Source organism: Panulirus ornatus, chromosome 2 (genome assembly GCF_036320965.1).
Source record: "Panulirus ornatus isolate Po-2019 chromosome 2, ASM3632096v1, whole genome shotgun sequence".
NCBI classification, from domain to species: Eukaryota; Metazoa; Arthropoda; class Malacostraca; order Decapoda; family Palinuridae; genus Panulirus; species Panulirus ornatus.
Window position 1 is genome coordinate 93,824,252 of NC_092225.1, and position 17,735 is coordinate 93,841,986.

Genomic DNA, 17,735 nt, shown 5'->3' on the forward strand with positions numbered 1-17,735 from the left:
AACATGATTACGTCACCTGATTACCACCTGGCCGATGACAACACATAAGGGTATGGGAGGTGTGATTATCTACTTCTTTCCTTACGCCTCGTAACTTTGGAACTCTCTACCTACCTCCCTCACCCTCACACACACACACCCCTCACGTCTTTCCTACCAACTGTGGCTTGACTCTTTTAAAAAGAATATATATATATATATATATATATATATATATATATATATATATATTACTTCCTCTCCAAAACCGATTAAATAAATGCCCTTTTCTTATTTTTCTCTCGTGTTGGCTCTCTCTCTCTCTCATATATATATATATATATATATATATATATATATATACATACGTCATAACGCTGAGCGTTGATGTGGGATGTGTCTGTCTGTGCGTGGCTGGAGACTCCAACGTAAAAGAAAACAAAAAGAAAAAAAGAAAACGCGGAAAACGAGAGCGCGTTCATGCACCGGTGACCCGTAACCTTGTGTGACCTGAATCCCACAACATTGTGGCGCTCTTAAGATGCGCCGCTGTTGTCTTCTCTTTCTCAACAGGTCCGGTACAGGAACTGTCGCAAGATGAGGTCAGAGACCGTCTGTGGCCTCTCTCTCTCTCTCTCTCTCTCTCTCTCTCTCTCTCTGCCAGTGGTGACCCATGACCCCCACCCCCTTGTGCTGGGGGGTCAAGCTAGGTCAATGATGATCGCCAGGTGTACATAAGAGACGAAATCCTGAGTGGTAGTTGATGGTAGTTCGACCTGGGTGGTGGGTCACACCCCGCCAACCTCCCCTTCCTCCTTCACCCTATGAACGGGGTCATTCAAGGTCGTGTCCTTAGGGAATCAATACGTCCAAGACGTGTCTGGGTCACCGCATTGTTGATGTGTTACGACACACACACACACAAACGCCCTCCCCGTCCAGTGTAAGTAGGTAATGACACACGCACAATGGAAGAGAGAAGAGTGAGGAGTGATCTGTTCACAATCTCAAAGTGAACGAGAAGTCTACGACGAATGTAAGGGAACAGAGGAACCAGTGGATGTCACATGAAAATAAACAAGAGATTTGTGGCAAAAGATGTAAATATGTACTTTTAGAGTACAAGATGTCAGTAAATATGTACTTTTATAGTACAAGATGTCAATAAATATGTACTTTTACAGTACAAGATGTCAGTACATATGTACTTTTACAGTACAAGATGTCAGTAAATATGTACTTTTACAGTACAAGATGTCAATAAATATGTACTTTTACAGTACAAGACTGGTAGGTGATGGGTAGAAAGTGAATAAGGCCCAGTTCAGTACGAACAGGACACACAAATGTAATGGGTTGTTTAACAGGCGAGAATGTTCAAGAGGTGGGAGACCCCAGGAGTGTAACACTCCCTCCCCGTATAGTGTAAATACGTCTTAGTACATAGTGAATTACACACACACACACACACACACACAGTGTTCAGAGGTTTAGGAGTGGAATTATACATCGGAACTGCTCAGACAGAAAAGGACAGGAAGCTGAGATATGCAGATGGGGGAAATTGCTGCTCACAGACCTTCAGACCCAGGATGTGAGTAGGGAGGTAGAGCACGGTGGAATGATGAGGATACAGCATGTCGGCTGATGAGAGAAATTCACTTTGGAAAGACGATGCTGAATATTTCAGGAAAGAGTGAAGGTAAAACTAAAGACCATAAAAACTTGGGGAAGATTTGAAAGAAAAGAGGAGTGTGGATAATGAGAAAGAAATCAAAATTGTGATAAAAGGCTGAACGTGTTTTAAGAGACGAATGATGAACCATTTCAGGAGCAGGTAAACAGGCAACTGTGGTGGACACGTAGTGTGTGAGAGGCAGGGAGAGAAGTGTGAGAGGCAGGAAGAGTAGTGAGAGTAGTGTGAGAGGCAGGGTGACTACCCTGACAGACAGGGAGAGTAGTGTGACAGGCAGGAAGACTAGCTTGACAGGCAGGGAGAGTAGTGTGACTGGCAGGGAGAGTAGCGTGACAGGCGGGGAGAGGAGCGTGACAGACTGGTGAGGGATGACGGTGTGAGAGGGGTGTGGCGAGGCGCACTGGAGTTACTAGGGTCTGGGGGAGTGAGAGGATCAGACACTGTGTAGCTGGCAGGAGGGTTCAGGCGAGAAGCGAGCAATGTGTGTGCGTGTGAATTTGGGGGAATAATTAAGTACAGATGGGACGAATGGGATAGGCACAGATGGGACGAATGGGATAGGCACAGATGGGACGAATGGGATAGGCACAGATGGGACGAATGGGATAGGCACAGATGGGACGAATGGGATAGGCACAGATGGGACGAATGGGATAGACACAGATGGGACGAATGGGATAGACAGTGAATGGAAAGGGTATATCCAACTTGAATGGATGTTTGCTGTTATTCTTGGCGACTATCTATCTATCTATCTATGATTACTCCAGGACCAATATCCACGAACGAGTTCTGTTGTCCCCCAAGACGTCTTCTTAAATGCCTCTGCACACCAGGGCTGTGCAACGCTACTGCCAGCACCAAAGGGGGGGGGGGGGGGAAATGGGGAACCCCCCTTCGAGTGAGACGTTCTTGTGGCGAGACTTTTGTATTCTCAAGTGATACAGCATCGACCAGAGGTCACTTTGCCCGCGTGCTGCAGGCCAAGCCCGGTAACACCACCCACGGTGACTGGTTGGGAAGGTGGTACCAGTTACTCAGGCGATGCGCGAGGTAGGATGATCATCACACAAGAGACGCCAGAAAGAAAGGGAAATTCTCTTTCAAAAAGTTACAGTGCCACTTGAAGTGTCGAGGGGCAGTGGGCGCACTTGGGAGGAGGGACATGGTCATCAGTGGCGGGGTGTGGTCGTAGCTTGCAGGAGGAGCAGGAGGAGGAGGAGGAGGAGGGGGAGTTACCTGGTGCTTTCACGGCGAACGGGAGGCGATGATGCGTATTGGCTTCGACAAGGCTACGTGATGGGCCGCTTGCTCCACCCACCCACACCACCTCACACATTCAGACGCGAAACCTTACATGCTCTTGGCAAAAGGAGGGAGGAAGGAAGAGAGGGAGGAAAAAAATAGAAAAATAAAAGAGGTGGAGAAAGTTATAGGAGATTTGTAGCCTCAGCGCAACGTAACGCAAAGAATGAGAGATGGTGTGAACATGACGCAAGACGCGCGAATGGCAATGATGTGGCGTAGGCTAGGACGCTTGGGTGTCTAACAGAGAAACGAAGCGAGTGTGAGACAGGTGAAGAGACTCCGTGATCGACTAGTTCAAGACTGGCTAGTATGTCCCTTGATAATGTGGTTCAAGACTGGCTAGTATGTCTCTTGATAATGTGGTTCAAGACTGGCTAGTATGTCTCTTGATAATGTGGTTCAAGACTGGCTAGTATGTCTCTTGATAATACAAATAATCGAAAAGAAAAAAGGGTTTTCTAGTGACGTAAAAAGACTTCCTCTGTTCTCACGTCCAGTGTGTGTGTGTGTGTGTGTGTGTGGTTGCAGTTCATGGCGATGTGTGTTAGAATTAGGGATGAACATATCAGAATTTCGGAGGTATTCATGATATCTTTGTCGAAACGCAAGTTTGAAAGAGTCTGTTGCTAACGCACGGCGTATTGACACAACGATAAGGAAATGTGATGTTTTTCATCTTGAATACAACAACTCATCTCTCTCTCTCTCTCTCTCTCTCTCTCTCTCTCTCTCTCTCTCTCTCTCTCTCTCTTTCTCAATCTCCCTCACTCTCCCTACCCATCTTTTCATCCATCTCTATTCACTCACGTCTGCATGTGTCCCCTTGCCTTACCTTCCTACCCGCCAAGAGAGAACCTTCTACCATCGTCCGTGGGGCTCCCGCAGCAGCAGCAGCGCTTAGGAAGCCAGCCACCTCTACCAGGCGGAACCACAGATCAGTAAAGCGTAGCGATGTCGTCATGCCGTCTGTGTGTTGGGGGTGTGAGTGAGTATGGGGCAAGTGAGCAGCATATATGTACGATATCTTCACTACGATAGTCGTACTGTGTCGGACATAACCGAGTCCTGAGATATGTTGAATCGGTGGTTGTAATTGTATAGGGAAAGGTGGCATCCACAGCATACGAGAAAGTATAACTCGTGTATGTCTGGGGAGTGTGGTTCTAATTGTGTGTATGTTGTTGGGTGCGGTGGTGCACAAGACTGGGCTGGGATGGTGGCCAATGAGTGTTTTTATTTTTCGGTTCATTTCGGAGCGTATATGTTCAGTCAGTCAGTTTTGTGTTTGATGGTGGGTGAGGGAGATCTGTGAGTACAAGGGTGCTGAAATGTGAAACTGGGGTAAGCTTTTCCATTTCTGTTTGGGGGGTTCGGGGGAAGGGGGGGTTCTTAGTTAGTAGATATGAAACGCTTTGGATGAATGAGAAGGGTCAAAGTGTTATCGCAAAGAAGGGAGATCCGTGCATATAAAGGAAGAACTGTATTTGGAAGATCTTTGTTTCACTGTGGTGGTGTTAAGGGTTTGTGTTGGCGAGGCATCTAGTCATTGTTCCGAGTGCTTTGTTGTGTATGGCTGGCCGGGTGGATGATCACGTAGGTGAGGCGTAGTTTAGTATGGAGCAGATCAATTGTTTGTGGATGATACTAAATGATTCTATTTCTTATTGTTCTTTTGTCCGAATCTATTACTAGCTAGTCTTCTGGGAGTATTTAGTGTATTTGTTGTTAATGATGTGAATTGGGGAAATGATGACTGTCATATTAAATTGAGAAAGAGAGACTGAGTCAGTATTTTGAAGAGCTATTGAATCTTAAGACGCTAAAGCGGCGGATATGATTTGTTTGGGCCATGGCGGCAAGCAGAGGGAGACAGTCCTGGCAAAATAGCCCCAGGAGTGGATCCCGGGATTACAGTCGCGTCTCTCACAAAAAAAAATAATGTAGTGAAGATGTTGTTGGCTGGTGAGTCGGCCTGTGCAATGTAAGCATATCCCATGATGAAGTGGTGGAGGCAAAAGGGGTAAAAACTGTGAGCTTGAATTGCCTAAGTCAGGTGTTTATACCAGGTTAAGTTGTGGGCGAGGGTGGTGATTGGGATAATGGTGTCAAGGAGAGGTAGGTGTGTGTGTGGGGGGCCAGGTGTTTGCTACGGAGAATTCGTATGTGGCACAATACTGAGTGGCATGTATGTGGCATTTTCATGCATCTTGGAGATAGCGTGTGGATGGGGTTGACAAAGAGGGCTTGTGGAACAAATGGATGATACAAAGGGAGGAGATTCCATCGGATAGTAAGACACATGTGTGAGTAACAAGGGAATAAAGACATGTTTAGGGAGGGAATAAGGCACCTATTTGTAATGATCGGTTTTTCCAGTACGAGGAAGGGGAGGGGAGTTTTACACTCATGGAGCCTCCTCATCTCTTGAACATCCTCCTCTATCACAGAACTTCTTAAACTTCCGTATGCCGTCAGCGTTCACCATGTCCTCAGTCATCTCATTCCATTCATCCATCACTCGTATGATATAAAAATACTTCCTCACATTCTGTATCAAGATTCTTGCCTCATTCCATAACATGACCTCTGGTTGTTCTACCCTACAGTTCTCGAGGAACGGTTAACTGTCTGGCGTGATCAATCTAACTTAAAAATTATAGGTCTGATCAGGTCTCCCCTCACTCTTCTATCTTCAAAAAATGTGCAAATTCAAAACCTCGAACACTTCCATGTAACCTACAGTCTTTATTCTGTTATTATCTTTGTTGCCCTCCTCTGGACCTTCTCTATTATTTCTTTGTGCATCGTTAAGTCTTGTCACCAAACCTGAGAAACATTCTAGTTTGGGTCTCATACAGGAGGTGAACTGTTGGCCAATTGTTTCCTTGACCAGGAACTTGATTCCAGTTCTAGTATTGTCTAAGAGACAGTTGGTCTCTTCAACTGTTCTCATAAACTGGGACTCCGGCGACAAAGTTAGGGACAGTATCGACTCCAAAGTTAGGGACAGTATCGACTCCAAAGTTAGGGACAGTATCAACTCCAAAGTTAGGGACAGTATCGACTCCAAAGTTAGGGACAGTATCGACTCCAAAGTTAGGGACAGTATCGACTCCAAAGTTAGGGACAGTATCGACTCCAAAGTTAGGGACAGTATCGACTCCAAAGTTAGGGACAGTATCGACTCCAAAGTTAGGGACAGCATCGACTCCAAAGTTAGGGACAGCATCGACTCCAAAGTTAGGGACAGCATCGACTCCAAAGTTAGGGACAGCATCGACTCCAAAGTTAGGGACAGCATCGACTCCAAAGTTAGGGACAGCATCGACTCCAAAGTAATTTCTACACACACACACACTGATCCCAGCAGCTTGTTTCCAGCAGGATGATGATCAATTTAAGGCCCTCTTTCACTGTGGCCCATCCTCATTACATTTACTCAGGTTGAGCTTCATCATCCACATACCAAACCAACTTTGGAGTTTGTCGGTGTCTCCTAAGTGGAAATAATCCTCCACGCTATTCACTTCTCTCATGACCTCTGCATCATCTGCAAATACAGCGAGCGCTTCCTAGTGAGGGTGGGTCTACATCAAGGATGTTTGACATGATGTTTTATTCAGTTTATGGAGGGGATAGTGAGGGAGGTATATGAAGGGGGTCTCAGAGTGAGGGGAGGGATTACGGTAAGGTTCAGCGGGTGGAACGGTGTCGGAGGTGAACCAGTTGCTATTTGCAGATGACACGGCTCTGGTGGCAGACTCTGGAGGGGAAACTCCACAACTTGGTGACAAGGTCTGGGAGTGTGTGTGTGTGTGTGTGTGTGTGTGTGTGTGTGTGTGAAAGGAGACATTGAAAACAACCTCGTACGAAAGTAATATGATGCGGTGCAAGAGAGAAAAGAGACAGGGAAAGCTTGAGAGTAAGCCTGAATGGAGAAAACGTGGAGGAAGTGAAGTGTTTTAGGTACTTGGAAGTGGACGTGGCAGCAGATGAAACAGTAGGGGGTTACAGTGAGCCATAGGTGGTATGAGAGAGAGAGAGAGAGAGAGAGAGAGAGAGAGAGAGAGAGAGAGAGAGAGAGAGAGAGAGAGAGAGAGAGAGAGAGAGACCCATAGTCCAAAGAGCAGCGAGGAGAGCAAGGTTACCTGTCTGCCAGGGCAAAGATGAACGTGCTTGAGGCTACCTGTAGTCCCGCCAGTGTCGTCTGGATGCGAGTCTTGGCCCCGCACGCCAAAAAGAAAGGGAAGAGGTGGACGACATGGAAACGAAACGGTTGAGGACTGTGTGTGTTGTGAGGCGGGTGGGTGGCCTAAGGAACGGCAGTGTATTTAAGAAGTGTGGTTGTGAGCGCGGTGGGGTTGAGCGAGAGCTGACTGAAGGGTGCTGAAATGGTTTGGACATATGAAGAGGATAAGCGAAGAAAGACTGACTGCTTAAGTAGAGGGAGTAAGGGAGAAGGTAGAGACCACGATGGAGTTAGAAAGAGGGAGTGAAAGAAGTTCGGACGATCGTAGCTTGAGTATCGAGAAGGGCGAGAGACATGGATGGGATAGAAAGAATTGGATCGATACCGTACATGGGGGGCGACGTGCTGTTAGTGGGCTGAACTTGGGCTTATGAAACAAAGAAAACCATGTAGTAATAACTAGGGGCTTTGCCGTGGCTAGGTAGGCGCGGGTTGCAGTACATTATACCAAATAGCGAGAGAGAGAGAGAGAGAGAGAGAGAGAGAGAGAGAGAGAGAGAGAGAGAGAGAGAGAGAGAGAGAGAGACCACGACACGACACGGACATGAACTGGAAAATCGCGAGTCTTGGTTTACGAACTAGTGTACCCTAAAGACGGTCAACCATCCTCTGCTGCAGGGGGTGGGGGTGATGGTGGGGGGGGGGGGCTGGAAGTCAAGTCGCGCTCGCGTGACCCGATGACCAGGTCACGGAAGGTCGACTGGTTGTGTCACACACGTCCCCGGGATATATCGATTCTCTCCCAACCCCACTCCACCCCACCCCACCCCCCTCCCCCGGGAGACGGGGAGGGTAGTCGTCGTACCCCCCCCCCCCCCACCCAATCACCCATGTCTGATGTAACGACGTTTCCCCCCCCCCCCCCCCCCCCTCCCCGTCTGGTTGTCCTGCCCGTTTTCTATATCTCTTATATCATGCAATTATAAATCTCTACGTCTCTCTCTCTGTCTCTCTCCATTTTCCCGACGTCTTAGATTATCCAAAATAATCCCTCACGGCTTTTCCATGAGAAGTCCTAACCAACCTGTCCGCAAATTCCAATTTCTTTTTTAGAAAGACATTTACAGAAACGAGTAAATCTGTAAATCCATTAAAACGAAAAAGAAAAAAAAAACACGTCTGTAAAATGCTTTGAATCCATTACTTTCAATTCTATTACCAAAAATCCCGTCTTCTTCAGACATGCTTTTCGGTAAATCCAATGTGTGTATATATATATGTATAAATCCCAATGCTTGTGCGTGTACGGGAAAGTGATGAAACAATCAGACATATACATTTCCTTTACGCAAATAAGGCCATCACTCGTCTTTTCCTCCTGACGCTCTCCTTCCCTGAGGCAGGAAAGGTAGTTAAGTAACAAACAAAACAAAACAAAAAAAGTTATAAATGTGACATGACGAAGCACCAGTGATTTTCTCCAAGTTTCATGAATTTTCAGCACGGAAGTGACAGTATTTTCATCAGTGTTACTCACGCTGGTTTACAGTGTAAACAACAGTGTACCAACTCGGTCCAGGCGGCGAAAGCAGGGAGCTTGGCTGAGGTTGTAACTCCACTTTTTTTTTTTATTTACTAGAAGAAATTTCATCGACTTGTTTTGTGATGTCATCCTATTTTTTTTTTCCCGGTGGAAATGATTTCTTTTTTTCCCCAGTGGAAAATATTTACCGAGGGGTCATCCAGACTGGTGAAGCAATTGTATCAACATTTCATTAAATAGTACCATATTGAAGTGTTGATATTACTAAATAGTCTCCACGCCTAGTTAAGATAAATCCTCCTCCATCCTCAATCCCCTGTATATCTATCTATCTATATATATATATATATATATATATATATATATATATATATATATATATATATATATATATATACTTGCCTCTCTACCTCCAATTATATCCCGCAGGATGAAGAAGCATTCTTGCATTCTCTCAAGGTAATGTGATCAAGCAGTACTGCTCCATGTATTTTCATATCTACTTCCTTTACTTTTTTTGGGGGGGACTATCTTATGTACAGATATATTCAAGAGTTATCATCCTTGAGAACTCCCTAGGATGCTGCTGTCTGTCTACCTACGAAGCCATCCTTACAATACTAATTGATACACGCCCAAGCGACCCGTTACATAAGCGCCCGCCCTTTTCAACAGCCATACTTGGCAAACATATGAGTGTTTTTCCTTTCCTCCTCCTCCTCCCACCTCTCTGATAACGGTACCTCTCGTGAGATTCAGGTTCTGCGTCTCATTCATATATCGTAGCCCTGAGATGGACTATAAGGACGAGGAAATGACAGCTCTTGAGAAACGTGGAGGCTAGCGCGGCCACCGTGTGGAGGTATAGTACAATATAACCGTGGCGAGTGTGGACGTGCTAGTCCAATGCTCAAGAGATTTGCGTTTCATTTGCTCATACCGCGACAAATCTGGATGGTCACCATACAACAAATACACAGGTAGGGTGTCTTAGATCCCTTCTAGGGAGGGGTACGCCTAGGGAATCGATTGCCCTTTTAATGATGAAATGTAGTGGAGGAATGTCAACAGAAGCGAGTGAGTGTGTGTGTGTGCTGCATGTGTGTTGCCTCTGTTGTGACAATTTAACTGAGAGTTACACGTTTCAGCCAGATCTAATCAACGCCAAATTATACCATTGGTATTTTACTTTCCCGTACAGCAGGGGAACACTAGACACAAAATCAGTACAGTCCCGTAGGGATAATGGGTAGTGTCCGTCCTATCGGGGTTGCTGCAGCCGACGCGCCATGAAGGGTAAACAAACACGCGCGCCATCTTTTGAGGGAACCGAGAACTGCTCGAGAAATTTAAGCAGTAACTTCTGTATTTTGAGAAATCTGTCCAAATATGAACTGTGCCTTGTTTAGACAACTTGTTACATAAACTCTTGGTAAACATTCACATGAATTGTAGGCAGCGAGCTCTTTGAAGAGCAGGAATTGGGTTGAAACTGAGTTTAAATAAACAGAACTTATGTAAAATCTGTAATCAGGACGATATCATCTTTATACAAAAATGATAAAGCAGCATAGTGAATTCCAATAGAGGAACTTATTAAACCTAGAGATGTAAAGCCTGCTGGAAAACATGAAATAAACAAATAAAGTTCAGCACGGAACATAATTATTAAACCCTACATCACAGTGAAGTATATGTAACATTGCTCGATATTTTTTTACTCTCCATGTGCACTTTATAAGTAAACAGAAACAATAGTGACAATGATATATTTGGTTGTTATATATATATATATATATATATATATATATATATATATATATATATATATATATATATATATATATATTATACTTAATCGCCGTCTACGGCGTTGGCGAAGTAGCGCAAGGAAACAGACGAAAGAATGGCCCAACCCACCCACATACACATGTACATACATAAACGCCCACACACACAAATATACATGCCTATACATTTCAACGCATACATACATAAACATACACAGGCATATGCATATGGACACATTACATATTCATACTTGCTGCCTTCATTCATGCCCGTCGTCACCCCGCCACACATGAAATAGCATCCCCCCGCGAGATTGCGCAAGGAAAAGATATATATATATATATATATATATATATATATATATATATATATATATATATATATGTGTGTGTGTGTGTGTGTGTGTGTTAAATGATAGGCGCGCGAAAGACAGACTTTTGGATGTTAATGTGCTGAGAGGTGCAACTGGAGGGATGTCTGATCATTATCTTGTGGAGGCGAAGGTGAAGATTTGTAGAGGTTTTCAGAAAAGAAGAGAGAATGTTGGGGTGAAGAGAGTGGTGAGAGTAAGTGAGCTTGGGAAGGAGACTTGTGTGAGGAAGTACCAGGAGAGACTGAGTACAGAATGGAAAAAGGTGAGAACAAAGGACGTAAGGGGAGTAGGGGAGGAATGGGATGTATTTAGGGAAGCAGTAATGGCTTGCACAAGGGATGCTTGTGGCATGAGAAGCGTAGGGAGGTGGGCAGATTAGAAAGGGTAGTGAGTGGTGGGATGAAGAAGTAAGATTGTTAATGAAAGAGAAAAGAGAGGCATTTGGACGATTTTTGCAGGGAAACAATGCAGGTGACTGGGAGATGTATAAAAGAAAGAGGCAGGAGGTGAAGAGAAAGGTGCAAGAGGTGAAAAAGAGGGCAAATGAGAGTTGGGGTGAGAGAGTATCATTAAATTTTAGGGAGAATAAAAAGATGTTTTGGAAGGAGGTATATAAAGTGCGTAAGACAAGGGAATCAATGGGAACTTCAGTGAAGGGGGCTAATGGGGAGGTGATAAGTAGTGGTGAAGCGAGAAGGAGATGGAGTGAGTATTTTGAAGGTTTGTTGAATGTGTTTGATGATAGAGTGGCAGATATAGGGTGTTTTGGTCGAGGTGGTGTGCAAAGTGAAAGGGTTAGGGAGAATGACTTCGTAAACAGAGAAGAGGTAGTAAAAGCTTTGCGGAAGATGAAAGCCGGCAAGGCAGCGGGTTTGGATAGTATTGCAGTTGAATTTATTGAAAAAGGGGGTGACTGTATTGTTGACTGGTCGGTAAGGTTATTTAATGTATGTATGACTCATGGTGAGGTGCCTGAGGATTGGAGGAATGCTTGTATAGTGCCAGTGTACAAAGGCAAAGGGGATAAAAGTGGGTACTCAAATTATAGAGGTATAAGTTTGTTGAGTATTCCTGGGAAAGTATATGGGAGGGTATTGATTGAGAGGGTAAAGGCACGTACAGAGCATCAGATTGGGGAAGAGCAGTGTGGTTTCAGAAGTGGTAGAGGATGTGTGGATCAGGTGTTTGCTTTGAAGAATGTATGTAGGAAATACCTAGAAAAGCAAATGGATTTGTATGTAGCATTTATGGATCTGGAGAAGGCATATGATAGAGTTGATAGAGATGCTCTGTGGAAGGTATCAAGAATATATGGTGTGGGGGCAAGTTGTTAGAAGCAGTGAAAAGTTTTTATCGAGTATGTAAGGCATGTGTACGTGTAGGAAGAGAGGAAAAAGATTGGTTCTCAGTAAATGTTGGTTTGCGGCAGGGGTGTGTGATGTCTTCATTGTTGTTTAATTTGTTTATGGATGGGGTTGTTAGGGAGGTGAATGCAAGAGTTTTGGAAAGAGGGGCAAGTATGCAGTCTGTTGTGGATGAGAGAGCTTGGGAAGCGAGTCAGTTGTTGTTCGCTGATGTTACAGCGCTGGTGGCTGATTCGTGTAAGAAGCTGCAGAAGCTGGTGACCGAGTTTGGTAAAGTGTGTGAAAGAAGAAAGCTGAGAGTAAATGTGAATAAGAGCAAGGTTATTAGGTACAGTAGGGTTGAGGGTCAAGTCAATTGGGAGGTAAGTTTGAATGGAGAAAAACTGGAGGAAGAAGTGTTTTAGATGTCTGGGAGTGGATTTGGCAGCGGATGGAACCATGGAAGCAGAAGTGAATCATAGGGTGAGGGAGGGGGCGAAAGTTCTGGGAGCGTTGAAGAATGTGTGGAAGTTGAGAACATTATCTCGGAAACCAAAAATGGGTATGTTTGAAGGAATAGTGGTTCCAACAATGTTATATGGTTGCGAGGCGTGGGCTATGGATACAGTTGTGCGGAGGAGGGTGGATGTGCTGGAAATGAGATGTTTGAGGACAGTATGTGGTGTGAGGTGGTTTGATCGAGTAAGTAATAATAGGGTAAGAGATGTGTGGTAATAAAAAGAGTGTGGTTGAGAGAGCAGAAGAGGGTGTTTTGAAATGGTTTGGTCACATGGAGAGAATGAGTGAGGAAAGATTGACCAAGAGGATATATGTGTCAGAGGTGGAGGGAATGAGGAAAAGTGGGAGGCCAAATTGGAAGTGGAAAGATGGGGTGGAAAAGATTTTGAGTGATCGGGCCTAAACATGCAGGAGGGTGAAAGGCGTGCAAGGAAGAGAGTGAATTGGAACGATGTGGTATACCGGGGTCGACTTGCTGTCAATGGATTGAACCAGGGCGTGTGAAGCGTCTGGGGTAAACCATGGAAAGCTTTGTGGGGCTTGGATGTGGAAAGGGAGCTGTTGTTTCAGTGCATTATACATGACAGCTAGAGACTAAGTGTGAACGAATGTGGCCTTTGTTGTCTTTTCCTAGTGCTACCTCGCGCACATGCTGGGGGAGGGGGTTGTTATTTCATGTGTGGCGAGGTGGCGATGGGAATGAATAAAGGCAAACGGAGACCTTTGGCAATGACCATATCTTATCCAGAAGATACAGTTATCTTGTGGGCTGAACAGGTGTCGCCCGAGAGCTGTTACATAACACTACGGGTCAAAGACTAAAGGTAGGTGTTCGTTCGCTCGCACTCGGGTCACACAGTCAGTTGAAAGAACCAATGAGAATGTTTTCTTGCAAAACTCTAGATTCCCTGTGGTTATCGAGTACTTTGTGTGTGTGTGTGTTACTCCAGGACCCCTTTCGTGAAATCCAGGGGTTCCTTCTTTACGCTTCAAGGCTGCGCTACACTCAGTAGCAGAGACAGGATGGGCTCATTTGAGACGTGAGGTTCTCTGACGAGATTGTACCCTTTTGCGTCAAATAACACTTGATACAACCCCACCAAACAGGTGTTTCACTAGCGGTGTAACCTCAAACTGATGGAGTCCGATACATACATATATATATATATATATATATATATATATATATATATATATATATATGTATATATATTATACTTAACCGCTGTCTCCCGCGTTTGCGAGGTAGCGCAAGGAAACAAACGAGGAATGGCCCAACCTACCCACATACACATGTATGCACATAAACACCCACACACGCACATATACATCTATATACATTTCAACGTATACATACATATACATATATACACACGTACATATATATACTTGCTGCCGTCTTCCATTCCCGTCGCCACCCCGCCACACACGAAATAGCATCCCCCACACTCCATGCATAGTAGGATCTCTCAGCAAAGAGCACCGATTAGAAAATTGGTCTCGTCCGCTGAGATCAGGTAATTTACATCCCATATCTAAGGAGAAAATTGCCTCATCTCAGTCTTGACTTGTTCATGCCATAAAAACTTCCACTGACTTAGCTGAGCTTTAAGTTTCTAATCATGTTTTCCAAGTTGGTGAAGGTGATTCTTATGGACAGAATTTTGGTCTTGCCATGGGAAACCATCTTAGTAATTTATTCATGGAATGTTTTGAGAGTGAAATTTTAACTTCAGTCAATAATCATCCGAAAGTCTGGTTTAGATACGTGGATGATGTGTGGTCCTTGTGGCCATCCTCCCAAGATTGTGATGTTTTCTTTAATGTATTAAATAACACCCACCCCACCATCAACTTCAAGATAGATTGGGAAAAAGAAGGCAAACTGCCCTTTCTAGATGTGTTAATAAATAGAGAATCTGATCATTGGTCCTTTGAAATCTACAGGAAGCCTACCAACTTTGAGAGGTATATTCATTGTGTCTTAGTACATGATTCTTGTGCAAAAATGTCTGTAGTTATGTCTATGTTTGTAAGATCACTACGGATATGTGATTCCATAGGCCTGGTAGACGAATGTAGTCATATAAGACGTATCTTGAAGCAGTTATATTATCCCAAGTGGTTTGTGAAAAAAGCTTAGTAGAATGCAAGGAAGACATTTTATGCTTCTTGTAACGAAGATGTGACAAATAAAGGATCAGTCTAAATGTTTAGTGTTGCCCGTATTCTCCCAACTTAGCTAATCTAAGACATGGTCTAAAAAATAACAGTGCTTGTAATGCTGCTTTCCAGTACAATAACACCATCAGCAAGACCTTAATAAATAGTAGGCCAAATCATGCAAGAATTGGGAGTGTTTACGCCTTCAAGTGCAAGGCATGTAGATATAATTATGAAGGCCAGGCTGGTAAAACTGTAACGGAGAGGTGTTATTGGCACCGTCATTCAGTACGCTGGGATGACCCCCAAAAATACGATCGCTAAACCTTGTCATGACAATGATCACCCCATACATCTTGAAAATCCCGCTATTCTATACCCCTCTGCTGATTATGCCACACGCAACGTCATTGAATCTGTCGTAACTGCTAATACTAAGAACTTTAATTTATCCCCAGGCCAATTTGAAAGCCCATCTTGTCTCCAGAAAAAATCTAAATCCCTATCCTAGCATTAGACAAATCATTATGAGAGAACTGACCAAACCACAAAAACTTTAAAAAAAAAAAAAGATTGTTCATGACACACCCAGCTACCCAGGTCAACCCTCGCTACGTCACCCCTTAATCACTCTCACTGAAAACGGTGACGACCAGACAAAGCAGACAGTGATTGGTCTATAAAGATTGGTGTTGGACGGCGGGAATCAAGTGTGATGTTGGGATTTAAATAACTTTGTTAAGTACTGACAACCGATGAATTGGACTGTCTCCACGAAACATGTCGTGCCACATGTATAGAAAATTTACATGGTAAATGAAATTGTATGAACTACTGAAGTGCGATTTCATATATATATATATATATATATATATATATATATATATATATATATATATATATATATATATATATATATATATATATATTCCTTTTTCTTTCAAACTATTCGCCATTTCCCGTGTTAGCGAGGTAGCGTTAAGAACAGAGGACTGGGCCTTTGAGGGAATATCCTCACCTGGCCCCCTTCTGTGTTCCTTCTTTTGGAAAAAAAAAAAAAACTAGTGAAACACCTCTTTGGTGGGGTTGTATCAAGTGTTATTCGACGAAAAAGGGTACAATCTCGTCAGAGAACCTCACGTCTCAAAGGAGCCCATCCTGTCTCTGCTACTGAGTGTAGCGCAGCCTTGAAGCGTAAGGAAGGAACCCCTGGATTTCATGAAAGGGGTCCTGGAGTAACACACACACACACAAAGTACTCGATAACCACAGGGAATCTAGAGTTTTGCAAGAAAACATTCTCATTGGTTCTTTCATCTGACTGTGTGACCCGAGTGCGAGCGAACGAACACCTACCTTTAGTCTTTGACCCGTAGTGTTATGTAACAGCTCTCGGGCGACACCTGTTCAGCCCACAAGATAACTGTATCTTCTGGATAAGATATGATCATTGCCAGAGGTCTCCGTCTGTCTGCACATCATGGTTTTAAAGAGCTTGGGTGCGGAGGTCAACATTTCAGCTTATCATTATGAATCGCTTAGTTCATTCCCCTGATGTTTGTTTACGTGTGTGTGTGTGTGTGTGTGTGTGTGTCTGTGTCTGTGTGTGTGTTTACCTCTCTCTCTCTCTCTCTCTCTCTCTCTCTCTCTCTCTCTCTCTCTCTCTCTCTCTCTCTCTCTCTCTCTCTCTCTCTCAAAACTGTGGGCATGTGTGTGTGTGTGTGTGTGAGAGAGAGAGAGAGAGAGAGAGAGAGAGAGAGAGAGAGAGAGAGAGAGAGAGAGAGAGAGAGAGAGAGAGAGAGAGAGAGAGAGAGACTTGGGAGGGAGAGTGTGCCAACGCCGTGGTCAGCGCCTCACCTCCCGAGAGTGAGTGAGGAGGGAGACAAGATGTCTGCTGCCATGCATAATCACATACAGATACGTACATTACTGGGTTTTTTCCTCATACATGCTTGCTCTTTCCCGCGTGAGCGAGGTAGCGTCAAGAACAGAAGACAGGGTCTTAAGAGGGACAATGCCTCACTTGCCTCCGTATTCTGTTGCTTCTTTTGGAAAGTAATACAGGAAGGGAGGATTTTCAGCACCCCTCGCTGCTCCCTTCCCTTTTAGTCGCCTTCTACGACACGCAGGGAATACGTGGGAAGTATTCTTTCTCCCCTATCCCCAGGGATAGATATGGATCTATTCTGGGGATAGATTAGGATATATTCTGGGGATAGGTAAGGATATATTTTAGGGATAGAAAAGGATATATTCTGCGGATAGACAAGGAATTATTTTGCGGATAGACAAGGATATATTTTGGGAATAGATAAGGATATATTCTGCTGATAGACAAGGATATATTCTGGGGATAGATAAGGATATATTCTCTGGATAGACAAGGATATGTTATGGGGATAGATAAGGACATATTTTCGGGATAGATAAGGACATATTTTCGGGATAGATAAGGATATATTATGGGGATAGACAAGGATATATTCTGGGGATAGACAAGGATATACTTAAACTGCCCCACATCGTCTCAGACCAAAGTGTCTGTCAAAGATTGGTCACTGCACTTTCTTCATGTCCCACTTATGAACAGACATGGCACAGGCATCTCCCAGTCATGACCAGACATGTTCCAGTCATGATCATCTCTGGTGAGATGAATACAAGACAAATAACGACAAAGTATAATAAAATAAATATATATATATATATTCCTATGAGTTCACGGGGAAAATGAAACACGACAAGTTCCCAAGTGCACTTTCGTGTAATAATCACATCATCAGGGCAGACACAGGAGAGAAATATAACAGTCAGTTGATATACATCGAAGA

General features: G+C 44.0%; 1 protein-coding gene across 2 annotated transcripts in view; it reads left to right on the plus strand.

The window, feature by feature from the left end:
- LOC139758486 (nocturnin-like) overlaps positions 1–17,735 on the plus strand; it is a 93,462-nt gene that overhangs the window by 39,285 nt on the left and 36,442 nt on the right. Inside the window, exon 1 of one of the 2 annotated variants that reach the window (XM_071679986.1) lies at positions 9,410–9,695. The exons of the other annotated variant lie outside the window; for it this stretch is intronic. Coding sequence (XP_071536087.1) covers positions 9,622–9,695 — 74 coding nt within the window. The 5' untranslated portion in view covers positions 9,410–9,621. Of the gene's footprint in view, positions 1–9,409; positions 9,696–17,735 lie in introns of those variants that run through there. 2 annotated transcript variants of the gene reach the window in all.